General features: G+C 47.8%; 4 protein-coding genes across 4 annotated transcripts; 3 read left to right on the top strand and 1 right to left on the bottom strand.

The window, feature by feature from the left end:
• Positions 1-255: 255 nt before the first annotated feature.
• FSUBG_2396 (uncharacterized protein) lies at positions 256-1,335 on the bottom strand (the record flags this gene model as incomplete). Its single annotated transcript, XM_036680163.1, has 1 exon — positions 256-1,335. One exon carries the CDS (start codon positions 1,333-1,335, stop codon positions 256-258), a length of 1,080 nt encoding a protein of 359 aa, XP_036542073.1.
• Positions 1,336-4,800: 3,465 nt separating this feature from the next.
• FSUBG_2395 (farnesyltransferase subunit beta) lies at positions 4,801-6,543 on the top strand (the record flags this gene model as incomplete). Its single annotated transcript, XM_036680162.1, has 5 exons — positions 4,801-5,378; positions 5,520-5,647; positions 5,706-5,823; positions 5,914-6,225; positions 6,291-6,543. The coding sequence occupies 5 exons, from the start codon at positions 4,801-4,803 to the stop codon at positions 6,541-6,543; spliced, it is 1,389 nt and encodes a 462-aa protein (XP_036542072.1).
• Positions 6,544-13,435: 6,892 nt separating this feature from the next.
• FSUBG_2394 (double strand RNA binding from dead end 1 domain protein) lies at positions 13,436-14,195 on the top strand (the record flags this gene model as incomplete). Its single annotated transcript, XM_036680161.1, has 2 exons — positions 13,436-13,466; positions 13,849-14,195. The coding sequence occupies 2 exons, from the start codon at positions 13,436-13,438 to the stop codon at positions 14,193-14,195; spliced, it is 378 nt and encodes a 125-aa protein (XP_036542071.1).
• Positions 14,196-17,850: 3,655 nt separating this feature from the next.
• FSUBG_2393 (mannose-1-phosphate guanyltransferase) lies at positions 17,851-19,143 on the top strand (the record flags this gene model as incomplete). Its single annotated transcript, XM_036680160.1, has 4 exons — positions 17,851-17,857; positions 17,909-17,952; positions 18,043-18,189; positions 18,247-19,143. The coding sequence occupies 4 exons, from the start codon at positions 17,851-17,853 to the stop codon at positions 19,141-19,143; spliced, it is 1,095 nt and encodes a 364-aa protein (XP_036542070.1).
• Positions 19,144-22,203: the final 3,060 nt, after the last annotated feature.

The raw sequence follows: 22,203 nt of genomic DNA, 5'->3' as shown, positions 1-22,203 counted from the left end.
ACAAACCTGTTGGCTGATCATGAATAGCAGTGAGACTTTTGAGAACCATCAGCGTGCAAAACCGACAACTTATTGACATGAGCATATGAGAGACATGTTAGGAGAGGGAGAAGATACTAGCCCTACAGGGCTTTGAGGATCCTGCAATCATCAGCCAGGATAGATCAAGAAATGTGTTAACAAATCTCAAAAGTCAACAAACCTCAGTTGAGGTCTTTGTTAAGGTTGTTCTAGCTCTGTCCTTATATAGGACTCTTACTGTCCCAAGATTCGGTGCACTCCATAGCATTGATGTGCGTGCTCAGCGAATCCTTTTGTTGGCCATAGACGAGTCAACAGCGCGAGAAGAGGTCGATAAGGCCCAACATCCACAGGAACAAGCTCGGAAAGCGTACTCTGAGGAAGCATGCCTTGCATGTAGTGGCTATAAGTGACAAGGCATCCCTGGCAGAGGACACCTTTGTCAGCGCCGGCATCTGAGAGGGATGGGAAACGGATGGAAGCCATTCCGCCAAAGTCATCCTCTACAACTTCGGCTTTTCTTGGTAGTCTTGAGAGATCACAGCCTGGAGGGTCTAAAGGAGCCTCATGGAAGTGCCTGAATATTGCAGCATCTTTCATGGACGTTCTCCCGGGACGGTATGTTGGTCTCAGTCTGGCCAGCTTCTCTGCTGAGCCATGTATCTCTAGGGCAAGCTCCTTTGCTTGCTTGACGCTGACAAGGCGTTCAGCCTGCTTATGCACGAATTGGAACCTCAGACCAAAGGTTCCAGGAACGCTGTGCATAACAGGAATACGTTGGAGATCATGATCAGTGAGACTAAAGCACTCCTTCGCCATAGCCGGAGACGTCATCCGGAGAGCCTGGTTCTCATAGAGACACTCAAAACAAACCCTCTCACAGGTTGGCAGGAAGAGAAATCCCCCAAAAGCGAGACACGAGACACATCTGCTCTGCCGGAGAGCAGAATGAAGCAAGGTAGCAGGATGGTAGCTCAAAAGTTGAGTCTGTCCCAAGACAGCCAAAGCCTCGGGAGCATGTTGGACCGTCTCCCAGTACACCGGCAGGTCCTCAACCACATCCTTTCCTAGAAGAGAAACCCGCGACAGGCGGGACAGAGACTGGAAGTCGAGGAGATCAAGCACAGACAATAGAAGCTCTGCGGGTAGACAATCCAATTGGCCTAGAGAAGAAGCCTGGAGTCGTGGTTGGTTGGAGATGGATGTAGTGGATGGGAGCAATCGATTCCGGTTGGGTACATAGCGAATCATGCCCTTGAATTCTGATTCCTCGGTACGGGTGAACTGTTGGAGGACGTTGCAGTGTGTAGCCATGGCGTGTTATTAAATAATATGTGAGTGTAGTTAAGTTATACGACAAAGTTTGAAATCTTTCCGCACAATGACGCAGAGAAGAACAAAAATTATAGAAGGACACTAACTTAGTAGACGAATGGACGACACTAGACTTATAGGTTAGAAGAAGAAGAGAAAAGTGGTAAAATAGTTGCACGAGTGAGTGCTCTTGGACCTCTCCAGAAAGGCCGAGGTTACAGGCTGTATAGAGACTGACTCAGCAGAGTGAACCGCTTAGATTCCAGGATTTAACACAGAAAAAGCAAACGTAAAGTCTAGGGATATTGCTTGGACTGGACGGATACGCACAGCTGGTGGGTTTTCCCTGCATGAGCATCAATTAAGCGCGGGGTCCGATGTGGTGTTGGGGGCACTAAAATAAGTGAGGCTCTGAGCTTTGATGGAGTATAAATCCGATTTTCTGCAACCTCACAACTACAGTCCTAAGCTGTTATATACAGCTAGCGCTATATCCTATACTATAGTTCTTTTCTTTTCCATCTCTCTCATACACAACACATCTCTTGATGGCTTTCATAGTAAGACACTGTGAGCTGTCTACTCCAAGTTCCTTGTCTCGGCTATGTGCCATGGATGATATCGTGCATATGCCCCGGACCGGTTTGACAAGCCGGTCTTTGAGTTCCGGTCATGTCCCCACCGGGAAGTGTCGAGGCTAAGCTTACATGGGTGCATATTGGAGCAAGATGCCATGCCACTGCACCAGAATATCTCGTGGTGTTTTGTTCCCGCGGAATTCCAGCATATCTAAAGCACGTTGTCAGCGTATCAAACAAGAGCGTCTAATCTGTTTCTCATTGTAATATATTCCGCAGTATATGTACTTCCTCGGATCGGCCCTTTGTCATGCTAGAGTGACATGACATTATATGTCGGCAAACCAATCGGCTTATACAGTTGGTCCTGCAGACCTGCACAACGCATCCATATGCTGATATATGTTTACAATACATAATTACTAAACGAGGTAGAGCTATCAACCGGATTCGAAGGTGAGAACGTCCCAGGCCTGTTATTTACTATCTCGTTATTAAACAGATTTGACAAGCACGATACCATTATTCTTCAATTGCTCATACCTGTTCCTCGACACAACTCTGGCTCTCGCGATTCCACGTCTTTTCCATACCAACTCACAACTACAAACATAATAATTAGACAACTCTATCACAACATCAAATGGTCAACCATATCTCCCTCCATTAAATTAATCGATCTTCATTAGCGCCCCCACCAGCCAAAGACCATAAGTTGGGGGTTGGCTCGGTTCGGGCCAAGCTTCGGTCGAGAACTCGGATTTTCGAAGGACATTGCTCGCTCGACTTATTCAACTTCCGCGAGTAGCGTCGGACTTTCTTTTTCGTATGTCTCTCAATATTTGGGATCTGCGTCCTCCCGTCTTTGTCTCACCTTTGTTGGGATAGTTAATCCAGTCAAGTTCTCTTAAATGTGCAAATGATCACGTCCTGCTGCAATAGCTACAGTAGTGTGAAACTGAGCCGTCTGAAACCGAACAACTCTTGCACTTGCACGACTAATCAACTAGCGCAACACTTTTTTTGTGTTGAATGTGTTATTTCTTCTCTGAGACTTACAGGCCAAGTTAATCGGAAACTTACCTCCGCCTTGACGTGCCAGTTACAATATCCTAGCGTCGGTACTTGAGAACCATGCTCTATGCAAAAATTGCTTCTAGAAAACCTGCTAACAAGAATTTTCTGGCTGTTTCGGACCGATACATGTGGCGTGCAATGGTTTGACGGTGGCCGAGGACAGGCTGTCGATGTTCTGGCTAGAAACTGCTGTTTCTGCTCCGTCTTGTACGTTCAAATACAGCTACTGTGTGTTAAATGCGTTTTGAGCTGCATATCTCATGTTGTCGTTGGTCTCCTCGGCTTATACCCGAGGTCTCTCACTGACATGCAAAACGCCAAGAACTGGAGGGTCCTACAGGTTCGACATCGATATCAGCTATTGTAGTTGTAGTATTAATGTAAATTCATAATAATCTCTCTTTCTATTCCCTCTTGAAAAATACCCTACACGATCACTTGCGATCTGCTAGGTTCCCTTCAGCAGTATATGGGTATTTTGCCTTGGCTTCGTTCGTAGATACGACATGTTATTCACGGGTGTTCTTGAGTAGATAGCTGCTTGTTAGATATAGAAAACCTGGGCTTGACAGTGAGTCTGACTCTTAACTGAATCTCCGCGCCTATAATGGGCCACGATTCTTAAAGACAACTGAATATCGCCAAGCTACTTACACCTATGCCAAGGAAGGAATTATCAAAGCCACGAACACTATCTACGAAAAATACTAATTAGTTCAGAAACACTGTAGCTCATTGAGTGCCTGGAGTGTCTCTGTGTCCACACGCAAGAGGATGTAATCCAGAATTCACCTTCATACCCAATGAAAGATCTGAATACTCAGATGACTTGAAAGATACTATAATATTCCTAGCCTAGTGTTTCCTAGGGTATCACCTATGTCGTGGGAGAGACTTGCCTTACATAAAAGTGACAAAACAAATATTGAAGACTCCCTGCAACTTCGTACGGGAACCCATTCCTAACGGTGCAAAGTGTATCATCAGCAATCAAAAGAGCAACCACAAAATGGTATCGGTCGCATAAAAGTTTCCTGAGGCTGTCCTTGCTGGATTGGAATCATCTTCTAAATTCTTCACATCCAGCCTGACTGGGAGGGTAGAACTGTAGGGTAGGTAAATATACATAAACTTCCGTGACCAAGCAACATGGCCATTTCACAGGCAATTATTTCCCAGCTTGTTCTTAATTTTTTATACTTAATACTTCTCCTGTTGGCCTTTTTATCTTCAATGTTAGAGGGTATCCAGAGCTATAGTGGTTGCAAGCTCACACGGTTTGCCTGTCTTTGCAACTACCTACCTACCACATTGACGTTTCTTCAAGTCAAACAAATCACGTACTACCTGCAACACCACAGTCCAACTTATTCTGCTTCAGCCATTATCAGATCCAAGCTCAATATAATAGGGTTTCCCATATTAAAACCAACACAAACTCGAGGGAATCGACCTCGTGGCATGACCTGTCGTTGGTACTAAAGTAACCAACAAAGAGAATGCCCCGCCAAACGCATATTCTTATTGGGCATGGGAACGAAACCGTCCACTTGAGTCCAATATGTGGGGGTAAGATGGGATTGCGAGATACCATGGCTTGGAGAACAATATCAGCCAGACTTCTCATTGTTGAAGCAGCGCAAATAAGGCAACGGGAGATAACATAAATATTGGTTCATCAACTGTGTGAGTTATGAGAGCCCGTTCTCGTCTCACACGCCCTCGACCTCGCGTTTTATTTCCACGCAGCAACAACAACAACAACAGCAGCGACAATACTGTCACCAGCAATATCAGATCAAACACAAGAATGGCTTCAGCTGCAACAGCGCCACAGCCCGATAGTGGACTCTCCATACCGCTTCTCTTCACTACTGAACCTCTCATCCGCGATAGCCTACCCACGGAGTCATCGCGTGTCCAGGATGAAACGATAGACGAAGTCCTACCTTTTCTTCAAGGTGAAGAATTCGACCACTGCAACTCCCACGGTTTGCCCCATCTGGACCGTCGCCTCCATGTGAAGTTTTTGCATAAGCAGCTGGGAAAGCTGCCCGCTGCTTTCACACCGGCTGACCCCAGTCGGCCCTGGTTTTTCTACTGGTGTCTGTCTGCTCTTGCTCTCCTAGGAGAGGATGTCACGAAGTACCGCCAGAGACTTGTCGATACCGTCCGACCTATGCAGAATCAAGATGGAGGCTTCGCTGGCGGATTCGGACATACCTCGCATCTCGCCACCTCCTATGCAACCGTTCTGTCGTTGGCCCTGGTCGGCGGTGAAGACGCCTACGAGGTCATCGACCGTCGAGCAATGTGGAGATGGCTATGCTCACTCAAGCAGCCCGATGCAGGGTTCCAGATGGCACTCGGCGGCGAAGAAGACGTCAGGTATGTGCATGCTGTACCACGACACTACACCTCGATACTCTTCTCTGCAGCGCGGCGATCAAGGCCCGCAGTTCCCCATCGGTCTCATGCCGTGAACCCCAAGGACGCATCTGCGATCACTTCCTTCTAACAAAGTTGCAGGGGGGCTTACTGCGCGGCCGTCATCATAACGTTACTCAATCTACCTCTTGAGCTATCACAGGACTCTCCTGCACGATCCGCTGGCCACACTGGCCTATTCACTGGGCTTGCAGACTATGTACACCGATGTAAGTGACGCACGAAATCCGAAAGCAACGATTCCGTCTCTGATCATCCACCGTAAAGGCCAAACGCACGAGGGAGGCGTGTCGGCAAAGCCGGGCATCGAAGCACATGGTGCATATGCCTTTTGCGCTCTCGGATGCCTCTCGATTCTTGATTCTCCACATCGTTCCATCCCGAGGTATGCTTCTCCCTTTGTCTAACCACTCATGTTGTGACATGGAAGCGGTGCATCGCATGCTAACCTTGTCTTGATGCTTCTGCTCTGTAGGCATCTCAATGTTCCACTGCTTATCTCTTGGCTGTCTTCGCGACAGTACGCCCCAGAGGGTGGTTTCTCAGGTCGTACCAATAAGCTAGTTGACGGTTGCTACAGTCACTGGGTCGGAGGATGCTGGCCCCTCATCGAGGCTGCACTCAACGGACCCGGGTCCGGCCCTGGAGGGGAAGAGGCCAATTCAGGCGGCCACGCGCTCCCTGCGGCCAAGGGTAGCCTTTTCAGCCGTGACGGCTTGATCCGCTACATCCTTTGTTGCTGTCAAGACCAGTCTAAGCGGGGTGGTCTGAGAGACAAACCGAGCAAGTATGCATCTTGGTGGCCCTGCATCTAGAATTTCCGAATGAGCGCTGACTCGAGCCCGACAACAGGTTCTCCGACGCCTACCACACATGCTATGTACTTTCTGGCTTGAGTGCAGCGCAGCACAAGTGGAACTTGGATGTTGCTCGGCCTCACGAGGCAGATGTGACAGGCGACTCGTGGTCTGTGACACCGTATATGGATGGTGAACAGATCTTTGATGAGGAGGATCGAGTTGCTACCGTGCATCCCGTCTACGTTATCCCGCAGCATAAAGTGGAGGCTATACAGAGTTACTTTTCGTCCAAACATGGCTTCTAGATCAAGTGGCACTCGTGTAGTGCAGGATGGGGCTTGGAAGCCATGAGAAAAGAGAGACCATGCAGCTGAGACATGCCACTTTTCAATGTACTTCATATGCTGGGAATCTTGTGAGGGTGTATACATGAAATAGCGAAGATTGATGCATTGATTGCTTGGGCACACAGATCTACCAACTCTGTGGTGGTTTATCCTGGACAGAGATACATATTTTGGTAGCCGAAGCACGACATGGAACCTGCGTCGTCGAGGTCGGACAAACTGGGCTTATCCATCTTGGATCAGAGATACAGCACACGAACAAACATGGACCGCAGTGCATGCATGAATCAGAGTCAGAATCAGTGGATTCGTGGGGGGGACATTCAGCTTCCCGACTTTGATGGCGCCATGTCGTGTCGTCAACAGGCATGACAGAGTAACAGTGCAGCTAACATGCATTTCGATCAAATAACCAAGGCTGTATATCTAGCTGAGTCATATACTGCTGGGACATTGAGTGCTTGGACTTTGCTCCACTGTAACTTGATCCTGTAATACTAAACACAGAAAACCGTATCGAATTGAGACCTGCATGGGGAATCGAGAACAATTTCTAGGAGCACGCACCAAGAGATGTGTTCTCAAAGGATAGAATAGAATTAGGCTTGGATTTAAAGATATTATTGACTGCTAGTTAGTTCCTCTAGAGCCCAATATTTTATTTTATATGTCTTGCATTGTGAGGAGGTCAATGGTGAACTGTGTCTCTTTCTCTTTTCCACCAGCGACACTGCATCTTGAAAGCAGCAATTAAATACGCAAAGGACTCTTCTGCGGTGCTATTCGAAAATCTGCTTTGAAGTTACGCTTTGTGAGAGCTAAACCGGCACAACCCTACCCCGATGTCCAAGAGGGTAGCATTTCACTGAAGGGAGCACGTTCTATCGTCTGGTCCTCACCGACAGCGATTTAGCTACTTTAAGGCGAGCAGGGCGAAAGCTTGAATAGGATTGTTCAATAATTTTGCTTGTTTGCGCATCAGGATGAACCCAATCGTTGCTCTGTCAGGTGAAATGTTGAGTACGAAGCCATCATATAAAGGACTCATATTCTCACGCAAAGTCTAGTCTTTACTAGCAACTGCATGAGGGAGCCAAACGCTTTCAAACATGCCGTCAAAATGCAATTGGTCATCCTACATCCGCCAATGCCCTGTCATAAGTTCCTGGCTTAGTTCTAGAACCAAGTGTCCATCCTCTATGTGAATACAAGCACCTTTATCAAGACTTGGGACTAGCCAAATATCCATTTGCTACAGATGAACAATTTACTCATGAAGTAACATAGCAGAAGAAATATCATGTCGACAACTTTGAATCTGTGGGAGCTATCCGCGCTGAACAGCCTAGAGGTTGGCTTCCAGCAGATGGTGATAAGAAACGTCAGGCAAACAGAAGACTCTGCATTACCTTGAATCAAGTTCAGATCTCCCATCGCATGGCAGTGATCTTCCAATTATGGCTGAGCCAGTGTCACTACATTATCGGTATGAAATCGACATCTGCTACCTGAAACAGAACCAACTAGTACTGGACTTCCAGATCTCACTCTCGGATGTCCTGAAGTCCTAGTGAGTTCTCTTACGTCTGTTTTTCTGGTGATACAAGTGGCGACTGAGATTTGAAAGCAGACAAAAGCAGAAAGTGCAACATCTAGCTTCGCCTTGAGAACAGCTAACAGCGTATTATTACATCACGTTGGAAACCAACATTATGCACTATTGCTTGTCATAAACGAGCCAAATCGGCATGATGGTATCAGACATCTAACGTCCGTTATGTAGCAGAGTTAAACTGAAGCGGGCAGTGCTCTTCTGTCGTCCAAAACCATCCCATGGAGGTCGTCTCGTTTGGGACATGCTGCTTAAATTGAGAACAAGTCGATCTAGCCCGCCTCGAACACGAGGGGCGTTTAAATAGTTGTCTCAGATATGGCAATAGCATTTCCACGATTAGATGGTTACAATTTTGCGAGTTGTGCCATCCTTCGAGATCAGAGTCCTCAGTATCGTCAAATCGAAGAGGCCCAAGCACCTTGATCGACCGGCAAGACATAACCGAGCTGGACCCTGCTGAGAACTACAAGGTGTACTACCGATCATACGTAATAAGTTGTCTTGTCATCTTACCTGCGGATTGAAGGCCATGAAGAAGGCCCAGGGCCGTCCATGCTACATTGTGACCGTGGACACAGAGCTTGAAACCAGGATATCTATGTGGTTTACGTGAACCATCTGTGATTCTTGCCATTGCCATTGGTATCAATTCTTCGAGCGGACAACATCTGCACCCTTGTTCCCTATCGAGTGGGCCTTTACGAGGATAAAGAAGATAAGTGTGAACTTCCACAAGACTTTTGAGAGACACCACTGTTCTGTGTTTCTAAGATGGTAATCAGCTATCCTGGTTGGCAATATGTGACCTTGGCAGACCAGGCGCCTGACCATCGTGAATAGCCCCGAGTTGCTCATGCTTATCCGATTTCAAAGGAGCCTGTCTCATGGCTTTATAGCTATCTCTTATGGTTGGTTCATTAGCACTAGGTTGACAGCTGTCACGGAGCTCGAAAAGCTCAACAAGTGAGCACACGTAGAATTACAATGGCGCGCTGTTCATTAAGGCTCTTTTCTCTACCGTCATCGTCCATCATGTCAGCAATTCCGAGGTAGGTACCCCGCCTCCCCAATGTTCTTTGTCAGGAAACATGAGGCTGAGGTCGACAAAAAAGGGAACCAACGATATACGTGGGGCACACACAACTGTAGCCACATGGAACCAGCAAACCCTCAAAGTTTTTCTGACGTGGAGATCTCACGATCCAGTCCTAGTAAGCATCCCACCTTTGTTAGGGTTGCTACCGGAGTAACAAAGCCATGCTAAGCTACAATGATTCGGTTTGGGAGGATCATATTAGTCCTTACTCGTTGCTGCTCCAGACCGCATAGGCGCCGCCGCATGCATCACAACTGGCGATACGCTGAAGGTGACAAAGCTCGCAAAAGTGCAATGCGTCAAGTCCTTTTCGTCGCTGGCGGTTATCAAGGTTTCGGATCTGACTTGTTTGTACAAGAAGTTTGGACCCAAACCCAAAACACTCGGAATCTCCATCCATCAAGTTCTAGTTTGGTGGGCAGCATCTTAGGACGTGTCGACATGTCATGGGGTTGCCTGAGACGGTCACGTCAGAGCTAACTAGCGGCACCCAAGATAGAAATTCTGGAAGAGTTCGAATTGTCGAATCGTTGTTCGACGTTGAAAAGCTCCAACCAAGCTCGCTCCGTCATGGCTCGCGTTTGCATGGGGGCTCCCTTGTCCCTCCACAAAGCCCACAGAATCTTTCGAGGGACGAATTTGAGCAACATCCCTGCCACGTCCTGCAGCTTGATATCAGTCCTGCAGATGCTTGGCAGGTCGTTTGTTTACCGTCGAATATGCTTTTGTCGTTAGCTCGGCCCTAGTAAGTAAAAGAACTAAGAAACTGGGCAATGCAGGTGTTGTTGGACCAGATATCCTATACCTGACATGGTGAAACCGCTGATTCGCCGCATGTGATTGACAACTTCTTTCAAAATGGATGCACTCGCGACGTTGCTGGGATTTGATATCGGTGCAGATGGAGTCAGAAAAGATGGCCACCCCCATGGATACAATACAGTACAGTACAGTACATAGGTACCTACAACAGTACTCTTTATCGACTAGCTTGTGCAGAGAGAAGATGCCGCCATTGGAAGTTGCCTCGAGGTTCCAGTGCAGGACAGTACATACTTACTACATAGAGTACCTACCCAAGTAATGTAATGTTGTTTTTATCAACAAAACGGCATTGCCAACACATCTATGCATGAGGTTAGTAGGGGCTGACCCCAAACTTGTCTGCACCTGCCTTACCTTGCCTTAGTCTTTGCCTCAACTTTCTTTCTATTGGGGTTCCTCCTGCCATTCATTTCCATACGTTACCCCTCCTGGCGTAGTTAATAAGGCAAGTACGGCGTTCGGACGTTCCATGGGCTGCCTTTCCCCCTCTTCGACACGTTGGCTTCCTTCTGCACAGGCCGCGCTCTTCCCTCAAAAACAAAACTCTGTACCTGCTACCATGAGTACAGACTTTGGATCGCACTAGAGAAATTGGCTTGTCCAAGGTAAAGCTCAAAGGGGAGAAAAAAAAGTTCTCTTGTCATCCAGTTCTATGTATAGTCCCTAAGTACATGGAAATCAGCCAATCCCTCGTTACACTCATCTTGAGGCCCCGTCTTTATCCTAAGACATTCGAGCAGGGGCTGTTGCTCATCATCCAATCAGTCTTGGCGCTTTCACCGTTCTTGTCATGTTCGAGCCACAGTTAACAAGAGCTCTGTTGCTTTTTCCTACGTGCTGCTTGCTGGGAACAGCCCTAACGGCGCCCACACCCACGCCTGTGGATGCATGGCGCAGGGCATGGTTGGCAGGGGTGGAAGGGTCTGTAGTTGAATATCTGGGCCAGCCACTGACTGTACTGTTCATGCACGTCGTCGTGCTGCTTCACCGACCCTTTCTCCAGGCCCTAGGGAGTGGGATGCGGAAAGCGTCCAAGTGGACTGTCCTCGCCTGCTTCGGGTGGTGTCACTGTTGAATTTGTTCATACCCTTTACTTACATTTGTCAAAGAGTAACAGAACTGATAGCGGGAGTCGTATTCGAAAGTTTAGCGCTGCTGTCACAGCTTTCATGATGCTATTCCGAACTGAAGTTTAGACGCCCTTGTCACATCCGATGGCCAAGAATCGAAGCGCCCATCGCTAGATACAAAGAGAGGCCCTATAGGCCCCTGAGCTGAGCAATATGAGAACCTGGCGCTCTCCTTGATGTGCTTTTTTCCGTGTCCGGACCGGCCATGATCTTAACCGCCACATAAAGTTGAAAGAGAACGTGGCCCGCTCCCACTGAGTCGTTGTTGCTCGGCTCCAGCGCGACACTCTAGCGATCAGACTAGGCCGCACAACACGGCCGACCATTTCGCGCGCGACTGGCGAGGATCAGAATATGATCCTAGCATATGCCAATCCCGACCCTGATAATTTTCGCTTCGAATTATTAGTTACGGTTACAATGGACAGCTCGAATTGGTCCTGCAGCAAGTCCGGCCACCGGGGCTCTCGGGGCTCAAGAGGAGGGGTTCAAGGTGGATTGCCCCTCACTGCAGCTCATCGTCCTTCTTTGGACACAAAGTACTACGTACTCATAGACAGCACGGTACTGATACAGTACTCCAAAGGTCTCACTGCTGTGCATTAGTGGCCGCCGAAACAGAGATCTCAGACGTCAAGATATGGATGGTGGTCAGAGTCAGGTACATGCTGTTGGTTACTCTGGCTGTCAGGTTGAATTGCAGTACTGTTAGTAGGTATAAGCTGCTTCTGCGGCGGCAGAGTGACTACTACCGATTTCGCCCCTCTCAAACCTACCGGGCTTTTCGAACGTCCGGCCTGGCAACAGAAACGAATTACCCGCCTTGGACCACTACGGTGATCTCCTCTTCGCCACTTGACTTGAAGCTAAAGCAAGTTGAAATTACTGCTATGTCGCAGTGCATCTTCAATCGCATGTCTGCATGAGCTTCACAAACGGGGCCCTTACTGGCCCCATCGCCCCCCATTCCAGACCATGCTCTTATTTTCTCATGTACTCGGCCGGATACAAAGCCTTGACCATGCTTACTTACATTCGTCCTGTAGATAACCATCACAAAGAGAAATGAGCAAACGACCGGTCACAACAATATAAAGTTTGAACGAGGGCCAAATAAGGCCGCCAAAGAAGAATGACACCATGGAGACAAGACAGGAAAATAAAACATTGACCCGCGAGAAAGGTTCAGCTAGCTAAAGAGCAATGACTGAGACGGAAAATAGGAACCTACTAAGTTCTTTCGAGGTACGCCAGTGGCCGAAGGCGTTAACTTTGAGACTTATCAGAGAGATCGCCTGCTCGCTGCATCCTCCATGTGTTGCGGTGGAGTGGCCTAGTCGCCAGCGGTTTTGATCAACTGGCAACCAGGTAGGCCAGCACAGCAAGATGGGTCACACTCTTTCGAGAGCCGCATCGTTGCTTGCATCTACCTCCATTCGCGCGTCGTCCTTTGTCTCCAGACACCCCCGGTCCCACGCTAAAAAAGCTGTCTGGAATAAAGGCACACACGTCTCGCCGTTCCATCGGCTCAACTCGACTGCAGCGGATGGATGTACATACACTCAGTACCTAGTATTACTCAAGACGGATATCTCAACACAGCTAAGGTTATCCTTGTGTATTTTCCCTCATTGCTCGTCCTTTCAAATTCGTCTTTTCCTGTTTCAAAAACCCTCCAGCTCCTTCAATCTCTCCATCCCTCTTAATTCATCTTTCACGCCAGCCGTTTGAGCTTCTTTTGACTCTGGGCACAACGAACCGAGTAATCTTGACAGAACCCTCCTCCACCCTCAACAGCCGCTCAAGACTTGCAAGGCCTGTTTCACTTGTTGCAATTCGGTTCCTGACATCCCTTACGACCTCCACATCCTCTCTACCCGCTGTAACGCTCGATCCTAGAGTTCGTCCTCGGAGCTAAACCCTGTCTTCGGCATCAGTCGTCTATTTTGATCTAGACAAGCGTTTATTTTGTTCGCGTTTCCTCCATTGATATTCTTTGGTCATAAAAACATCCCCTCTCATGCTCTGCATTCTCTCCACCGTCTTTGCCGCCTTCCAATAAGCTCTTATATGCTTGAATTCCCGCCTTTTTGAACCTTCAGTCATAACAGCAACTGCAACCTTACACACCGTCGACTTCACCACTCGTCACATTTAGTGAAAGCCAGCAACAGCAACATCACAATGGGCGGTTTCTACATGCAATATCTTGAGAGTAAGTCAACGGCTGCGAAGTCTATCTCTCTTCACCATTTTTTCAATGGCAATCATGTACATGGCATCAGCAACTTGTCTCGGACACAATTGGTTGAAGGGGCCAAAAAAAGTTCGTGTGCAGGGTAAATGTTCCCCGCATGTGGTGGCAGACAACTATTGTTCTACCCTTGTTGTGTTGTGTGGCACAAGTTGAGCAGTATTTTGATGTCCTACATGACTGAGGGCACATGGAAAACCTTGAACTATATGCCGGGTTTGGCATCTTGATCCCCATTGTTCAATCTGTGGAAGGATGTTATGAACATCAGTTCGTTTGCATAGTGTTTTGGGCATCACTAGTTTAGAGACATGAACCCATTTGCTAACATGGTGCGAAACAGGCCTTTGCCGACGCCGAGGATGGACAGACCCCATGTACGAGTGCTACCGGGACCATAGCGGCTATACTTGCCTTGTTCTCGTCAATGGACGCGAATACCAAACGGATCTCGCTTACGAATCTGATGTTCTAGCTCAAGAGAACGCGGCTATGCGTGCCTTCATGGTCTGCCGTAACTTTTCTGTCAATGGGGGTATGCTGGCCCGCAATGGTATCGTTCAAGGACTTCCTGCACAGGAACCGTCTCGCCGCCGTAAGAGCCGTCACACGTCTTCTCGAGACAGCGACCGCCACAGTAGGCGATCTGGTCACCATTCCAGCAGTAGCTCGACTGCCTCATTCGACTAGAAAGCATTAGGAGGTAGCCATTGGCGGGCTATTGAGTCCAGCTTGGCAATACTCCGATGAGTTTGGATCAGCGTTGTGGCCAGCTCGTATGGGAGCATGTTCAAGAAACACGAGGAGAAGGAAACACACACAAGACGACTTACAAGCGGTTGAAATGCTTCACAGCAATCCCAAGGATATACCCAAACCAACCTTCCTCCTTGGCAGTCTCTCTCACGAAGAGTTATCAGCTTACCCTTTTCCGCTACTACCACCACGTTCCGGCTTTTACTTTCTTTTTCTTTTTACTGTTTTACCTCATTGTTCTTCACTTTCCACTGGGGAGCAGCGATATATATCTTGATATATCCTATCTGCTGCCAACGAATCATGACGACACGACACGATTTAGATGCTATCTTACATTTCTACGGGCGGCATTTTCTTTTGCAGGTCACCGTTCGGTGTCCTTTTTCTCCGCGAGGGACGATGTTGCGACACATTCGGCTTACTCTGATTTTCTTCCTTTGACCTTTTCCGGTGGTCTGTTGGATGCCGTCACACGTTGCATGGGGTTTGATATGGCAACTGGTCTGAAAAAACACCACCACGCACCAACCCACCATTCAGGTTGATATCATATGCTCGAGAACAGTGACACATCGAAGAACGGGATATGGGAGAGTTCAAAAACATTTGCATTTGGCTAAAAGTTGAATTGGTTAGTGGCATTATTGCTCACTTACCGCACAAAGCTGGGTTTGGCCCATTGGACGACAATTTGACGAACTATGACAAGGAGAAAAAGCACACTGTTCCGGGTGGTCATTGAACAATTGACGATTAGCGAGGAGTGGCACTTTACTCAGATCTCCAGATGGCGGACTCTGATAAGAAGATATGTATTCTGCTTTGACGGATTGAAAAGCACAAGCATGGTTGGAGCCAGCGTTGAATTTCACAATCACGATACGATATGAGAAAATGTGGAGGACGATGAGACTGGGATGAATTATGAGAACTACCATGGAATATGGAGCAATTTGATGGCAATGCGCTATTAACGACGATAATGATTATGACCCTTTTTATTACTATTACTAAAATCTCGATTGGCGGTAGATTCTTGTGTCTCGCCTTGTGTTTCCTGATCTTGATGCATTCCTAATTGCTCATGTGATACTTGTACTACCTCTGCCATCCTTTCAATCGACGTTGTCCTTGGTGCTTCAAGAGAAAGATTTGCAAATGCTTTGAGGGAAGACCATTGGGAAATGAGGAGAACATATTATAGCTCCGCGCCAACCTGCCAATGACTTACAGAATGCATTCTGAGACCTGCTTGAATGACTAAGTGGTCCAGAGGCTGGCTCAAAGACATTGGAGTCAGGGCGAAGACCACCAACCGAGCGATGATCAGTCAGATGTAGCCACGGACTGCAGTGTCACACATAATAAGCTGGGGTATACCCGGTGTAACTCAGATGGCTTGATCCTGTGTACCAACAGTTGTCTGAGGTTGGCGGATGAAGTCAGCTCAAATTCAATTCTAACAAGACCCAAGCTTTAGGAAGCCACAATGTTTGCATATGCTACCCAGAAGCGAGGTTAGGTTGAAAGCGGCAATCAATAAGGAAACGACAAGTCAGACCAACAAACGAGTTTGTCGGGATCTGGGTAACGCGAGCAACTGTCAGCTGTTGACGAGGTGGGAACACAACACCACCAACTTCAAACTCTATTGCTGGCTCTGATAACTTTCAGCGAGGATCGCCGGTGCATCGTTTAGTTGTTACATATTTCAACCTCTATTGTGACGTCGAACAAGCTATGAGTATGGCGCAGCCGTGAGACCGAGAAACTATGGGGTGAATAATCGAACGAGAGTTACATAGTGCATCAAACATTTCGATACATGTCGATCGTGATTTGACTGAACTGAATCCCATACACAGGCACGGGTCCAAGGGTGAGGGGAGGTTGACAGAGTTTGTAAGTTTATTACACATGAGGGTCACGAGGTGGTTATTGACAGTTCAATCAGAATAGAGAAGAGCAAAGGGAGGGGCTCACGCTAAACTAAGCAGACTTGTTAGATGGAGACACGGGAGAGGCTGAGAGATGGAAACGCCTTCGACGGTGAAGTCATATGGGGTGAGGTGGAACGTCTTTCTTTGTGTTACGAACAGTTGTTTCTATTCACGACGTGACAAAGACTCTGAATAAAGTCACGGGTTTATGTGCGTGCTATACTCGGAAGGTCATCACAGTTGAAAAAGCCAATGTAGAAATCGCCATTAACACGAGGAACTCTCGTAAATGAGCTGCAGGGTCCTTGTCAGGGGTTGTAAAAGTGAACGTCAGCTTATGAGTGGTTGTGTGGCCACCTCCTGTCCTCCTTTAACTAAATCAATGCCTTGAGGAAGAGAAGATGGTGCCACTGGCTCGGACCTCGATCAGCTAACAATCTGATAGAAATGAGAAGGTAAAGACTGTTGGAATGGGAGTTGGGGCCATCACTTGAGCCTTGAGCTGTTAGTATTGAGAATCACAGTCTGGCATAGAGTGATGCAGTGTAGGTAATTAGGGGGTCCAATCACTGATGAATTTGATATTGATCCCCAGACCTTCTCTGGCAGAGGAACGCAACAGGTTTCAAATGATGATTTGTTAATTGTTCTCAAATTCAATAAAAACCATGTCAGATATTAATCAATTTCTAGAATACATAACCATCCGCTGAACAGGGGGTTTAATATAATTTCGCCAGGGGACGGACAAGATGTAGAGCCACAATGACCCGCAAGAACTTGTTTGATTGGAGTGAGAAGAGCACGCAGCCCCCTTTCTATTAGAGGACCTCGTGTCGCGGATCGTTTGTCTGTGTGGCCCGGATGGGAGATGGCAATAGTCTGAGAGGCGTAGACTAACTGACTATTGGATGTGAAGGAGTCGAGAGTCCAGATGCATTCCTTGCGATGTTCTGGCCTGGAGATGAAGGGATCGGGAACAAAGGCGGCGGGAATAGCCATTGTGGAAGTTACTGCAGAAACATACTGTGAGGTCAATAAATGAATGACGTGAATGAGATACAAGCATCAGACTTCCTCTCGCTACTGGCAGATTAGATAACTCGAGCATCGTGAAACAAGTGACTGAGTTGCGTTTCTACAGAGATCTTGATCGTAGCTGGAAGTCAAATCTTGAAGCCGCTGAAAACTAACGTTCCTAACCTGAGTTAGACCCTGGGCTATGGCACTGGCAGCCCGTGTTGTCCCCTGTAATCTGGGCCCAGTTCCCCACTCTCAGCCTGCCCAAGTCGTCTCTCTGGCTGCATTTAACCCACGTTGGCCTTTTTAGAATATCCCCACTTCCCTCTGCTCGTGGTCTCTCTCCTGAATTCAAAGTTGAGCTTCTTCTTCTTCTCCCTCTCTCCTCCTGATCTTCCCCTTTCTCTCTGACCTTCACTTTGACTCTGACCCAGATACTCAATCTCTCGAAATACCCGATACCCTTTAAAACATTTTATTCTTCCTTAATCTAATCCTGTCGAGGTTTCTTCCTTCTTTTCAGGACCTCGCTGCTGTCGCTCTCTGTTCTTTACTTTCTCTGTCACTGTTGACTTACGTTGCTCACAACGCATTCCACCACGTAACAGCTTCTCAATACCGCAATCATGAAGGGTAGGTTTTATCTGGCTGCTCTCGACCTCTCCAGCAGCTAAAAATGTCTAGGACTTATTCTTGTCGGCGGCTTTGGCACTCGCCTTCGCCCTCTCGTACGTTACCCCTCAGGCGCGCGCAAAACTCCTGTGCACCCCCTCCAATATTTGTTTTGTGTGTGACTGACATGCTGTGGCGCATTACAGACCCTCACTCTCCCCAAGCCTCTTGTCGAGTTCGCCAACAAGCCCATGATTGTGCACCAGATTGAGGCGCTGGTCGCAGCAGGTGTCACTGATATCGTTCTTGCTGTCAACTACAGACCTGAGATCATGGAGAAGTTCTTGGCTGAGGTAAGAACCTAGAGTCTTTACATTCTCCTTAACGCCATATAGCTGACCTTTCTGCAGTACGAGGAGAAGTACAACATCAACATCGAATTCTCCGTCGAGACTGAGCCCCTCGACACTGCTGGACCTCTGAAGCTTGCTGAGAGCATTCTCGCTAAGGACGACTCTCCCTTCTTCGTCCTGAACTCCGATGTCATCTGCGACTACCCCTTCCAGGACCTCTTGGCTTTCCACAAGAACCACGGCAACGAGGGTACCATTGTGGTCACCAAGGTTGAGGAACCCTCCAAGTATGGTGTTGTTGTTCACCAGCCCGGTCACCGCTCTTTGATCGACCGATTCGTCGAGAAGCCCGTCGAGTTCGTCGGCAACCGTATCAACGCCGGCATGTACATCTTCAACACTTCCATCCTCGACCGTATCGAGCTCCGCCCGACTTCTATCGAGAAGGAGACCTTCCCCGCTATGGTCAAGGATAACCAGCTTCATTCTTTCGACCTTGAGGGTTTCTGGATGGATGTTGGACAGCCCAAGGACTTCCTCAGCGGTACATGCCTGTACCTTTCTTCCCTCACAAAGAAGGGCAGCAAGGAGCTCACCCCTCCCACTGAGTCCTACGTTCACGGTGGAAATGTCATGATCCACCCCTCTGCCAAGATTGGCAAGAACTGCAGGATCGGACCCAATGTCACAATCGGTCCTGATGTCGTTATCGGTGACGGTGTCCGCCTGCAACGATGTGTGTTGCTCCGTGGCTCAAAGGTCAAGGACCACGCCTGGGTGAAGTCCACCATCGTCGGCTGGAACAGCACTGTTGGCCGATGGGCTCGCCTCGAGAACGTGACAGTTCTCGGCGACGATGTCACAATTGGTGATGAAATCTACGTCAACGGCGGCAGCGTCCTGCCCCACAAATCTATCAAGGCTAACGTCGATATTCCTGCCATTATCATGTAAGGATCGATCTAACGAACCATCGCGTTATTCGAAGCTCGCTGGAGGACACACCAGCAATTTCTCATCTATGCTCTAATCTCAAACGACAAGGACGAAGAAGAATTCAAGAAGCAAAATTCACCACTCTTGGGGAGATGTGCTGGCCACCATTCTATACCATGGAGGCGAGGCGGGAGGAAATCAAGAGCCTACCGCTCTCTCTATCTTAATACTTTTGTGCAATTGTCTAATGCCCCTTTATGCGTGTTTACCTGGCGTCTAGGTCGATATTTACAGAGGGAGAGCAGGCAGGCAAGCCATGGAATGACAAAAACAAGGCAGTTGGGCAGGCAGGGTCCATGGCAGCTTTATGAGGCAGTCATGTTAAATGTCTATGTTACAGTTATTTGTATTAAAGAAGGTGGCTCAATACCATTTTGGAACTAAACTGCTTTCCCCCCCCCCCTGTGAGATGTGTAAGATTGCTCAGCAAGACAAGTTATGTGTAGTCGGGGCTTTGCTGACGTTTTCTGAGACATTCCCAGACATGCACTGCGTAGCTTAGACTACACTGTTGGTTTTGATTCAAATCCAGTGGAGGGATTAGTTCATGACCAACGAGAGTGAGAGAATCGACGTTCAGCTGATATGGCCTCAGGGAGTAGGAAAATTTAAGACTTTAAAAGAGAATATTAAAATAAAACCAGAAAAGAATCCCCCAAATTTAGACTAAACTATCTAAATCTTTATATCATTTAGGATCAAGCTCCTAAACTTTCTTGCATCACTAGTATAGATAATATGTGATTCTATAGGTTACTTTCTACATGGGCACATAAATCTGCTCGAGATTTTTCTGGTCTGTTTATCATCAAGTATAACAGATATTCAGTGGTAGATAATTGAAGCCGAAGCCTCGATTATAAAGTTTGAGCAACGTTGGCGAGTGGTTTTCTGATTGGCTGTAGAACTGATCAACCGGCCAGGTTCCTCAAACATAGATGGGCCAACCAGTAGGGAATGCGGCCTGGCCAGGACTGCGAGATAATGGCGGCTCTACTACATCCATTATCACGAAGACTGCAATAGAAAGTGATGATTGCATTTTAGGTTATTAACTTTGGCTTAAATATTTAAGCGTAAGGTAGTAGCAGCTCAGCGGTTGCCCTCATTTCATCATTCAGGGCCTAGAGTTTGAAGCAGGGAGGCGTCAGAATTTGTTGTCAAGAACAAAAGACTCACATTGAAGTGTAAGTCAGGCCTCGAACCTGATGTTATGCACGGTGCTGCCAAAAGAGTGATGGCTTCTCTGAAATTCTTGAAATCCAAGGAAGACTATCGAGCTAATAAGGATTTCATAAGAGGGTTTATTACTGCCCCAGGGTGGGAACGTGGCTTAACCTTTTCTTGGTTAAGGACGGTAGCTTATTATGTGTAAAGAGCGGTATCGTGGAATAGGGTGCCGTCCTTTACCATCTCTTTCTTACATTTGACCGGTGTTGTCTCTCGTAAGTCCTCAAAGTTTTCACAAGAACTACCAAGGAAGACGGAAAAGACTGAGCACGAGTCTCCAACTTAGAACTGGCTACTCACCCACCTACGTTACCAAGCCACATCTGAGGCATAAAAAGTGAAGCTATTTACCACCTGCCATTTTGTTCAAAACGTTTCTTTATACCCACACCACACCACACGACACAGATCATCCCTTTTGTTCTCGAACCATTGCGGTATTTCGAGGATAAACCACGGCACGGAAGAGACGGGGACATGTTGTATGTCGTTCCTGACGTTGTGAATGCCAGTGTATCATTGTCCTTGAGGCTCAAGCCACGAAACGCTGTGTCGGGTCCAGCCCACCACTTACATTACACCAATCCGACCTCTGCAACACCTAACAGGAGACTCACCAGATCAAGCGCCGAAGTTCCCCCTTCTGAATCTCGCATGATAAGTCGGGGCGGCTCATTGATGTGGAAGTTGACGGTTTCTTCTTCCGCGTCTGGTGCACCCGATACGGAGAAGACGGGCCGTTTCAAAATCCTCGATTCAGCAATGACCACAACAACGGAGATCTAGACTTTACTAAGAACTCTCTGACTATTTGTCACCTCATTGCCGACACTCTTACGATCGAGAAGTCATTGGTTCTGCGAAAACTCATCGGGAAGAAAATCTTAGACAAGCACGCGACCAAAGCAGGCTAGAAAATCTCTTGTTGAAATTCACCACCGCCGGGACCCTGACTTAGAAGTGGTGGTCAATTAGACAATGGAGGCACAGCAGGTGCAGGTGTATGGGCATGGGCATGGGCATGGGCATGGACATGGACATGAGATCAAGACGAAGAAGCGCCCTTGGCCTCGGTTCCTTGTCTCGTGTGTAGCTCTCATGCTGATTCTAGTGGTAAGTTGGCATTTCAACACGGCTTTCTTTTTTCCCTGTGCTTGGTATTTTCTGGGGCCATCATATCTTTTGCAGTATCATTCCTACCCCGTCATCCCGCCTTTCACCCACACGTCCATTTGTCTCCCCGTTGCCCCATCTTTGGCTCTCCAGCCCAAAAATCACCCGTCCGTACCGCAAGACTGGGAATGGGACTGGGATGAGCTCGGCTCATGAAGATGATGCACGGCATGACCTGATCGAAACCTTACTAGTGAGGATACATACAGTTGAGGGACTTGACGATAGCATCATCTTCATGGCTGGGGACGACTGACAACTCTTTATTTAATTTTTATTGGGGCCAAGTTGGCTTATGACGGCATCCCAGTGGATATGCACGCGGGACATGAGCCTCAAGAAATAATTATTATGCTTTATTAGAGACCAAGCACCCTAAAAAACAAGAGACTGCAAGCAAGACACGGCCAAGTTCGGCGTATTAGCGGAGCCTCTATGAGCTTTCTCCCCCGCACCCCGAGCACCACCGACCACACCTTCACCATCTCTCCACTTGAACGGCCTCTCCACGGCCGCCCGGCGACACTTCGATTGGGTTGAGTGCTTCAGAACCATGGGGATGGCGCCTCAATCAGGAGAAGGAAGCAGCTGGAGTGAGGCTCGTGGTATTGAAAA

The sequence above is a fragment of the Fusarium subglutinans genome (genome assembly GCF_013396075.1).
Source record: "Fusarium subglutinans strain NRRL 66333 chromosome Unknown NRRL66333_c0000020, whole genome shotgun sequence".
Lineage (NCBI taxonomy): Eukaryota > Fungi > Ascomycota > Sordariomycetes > Hypocreales > Nectriaceae > Fusarium > Fusarium subglutinans.
Note: the sequence above shows the minus strand (reverse complement) of the source record. Positions and strands in the feature narration are given on the sequence as shown.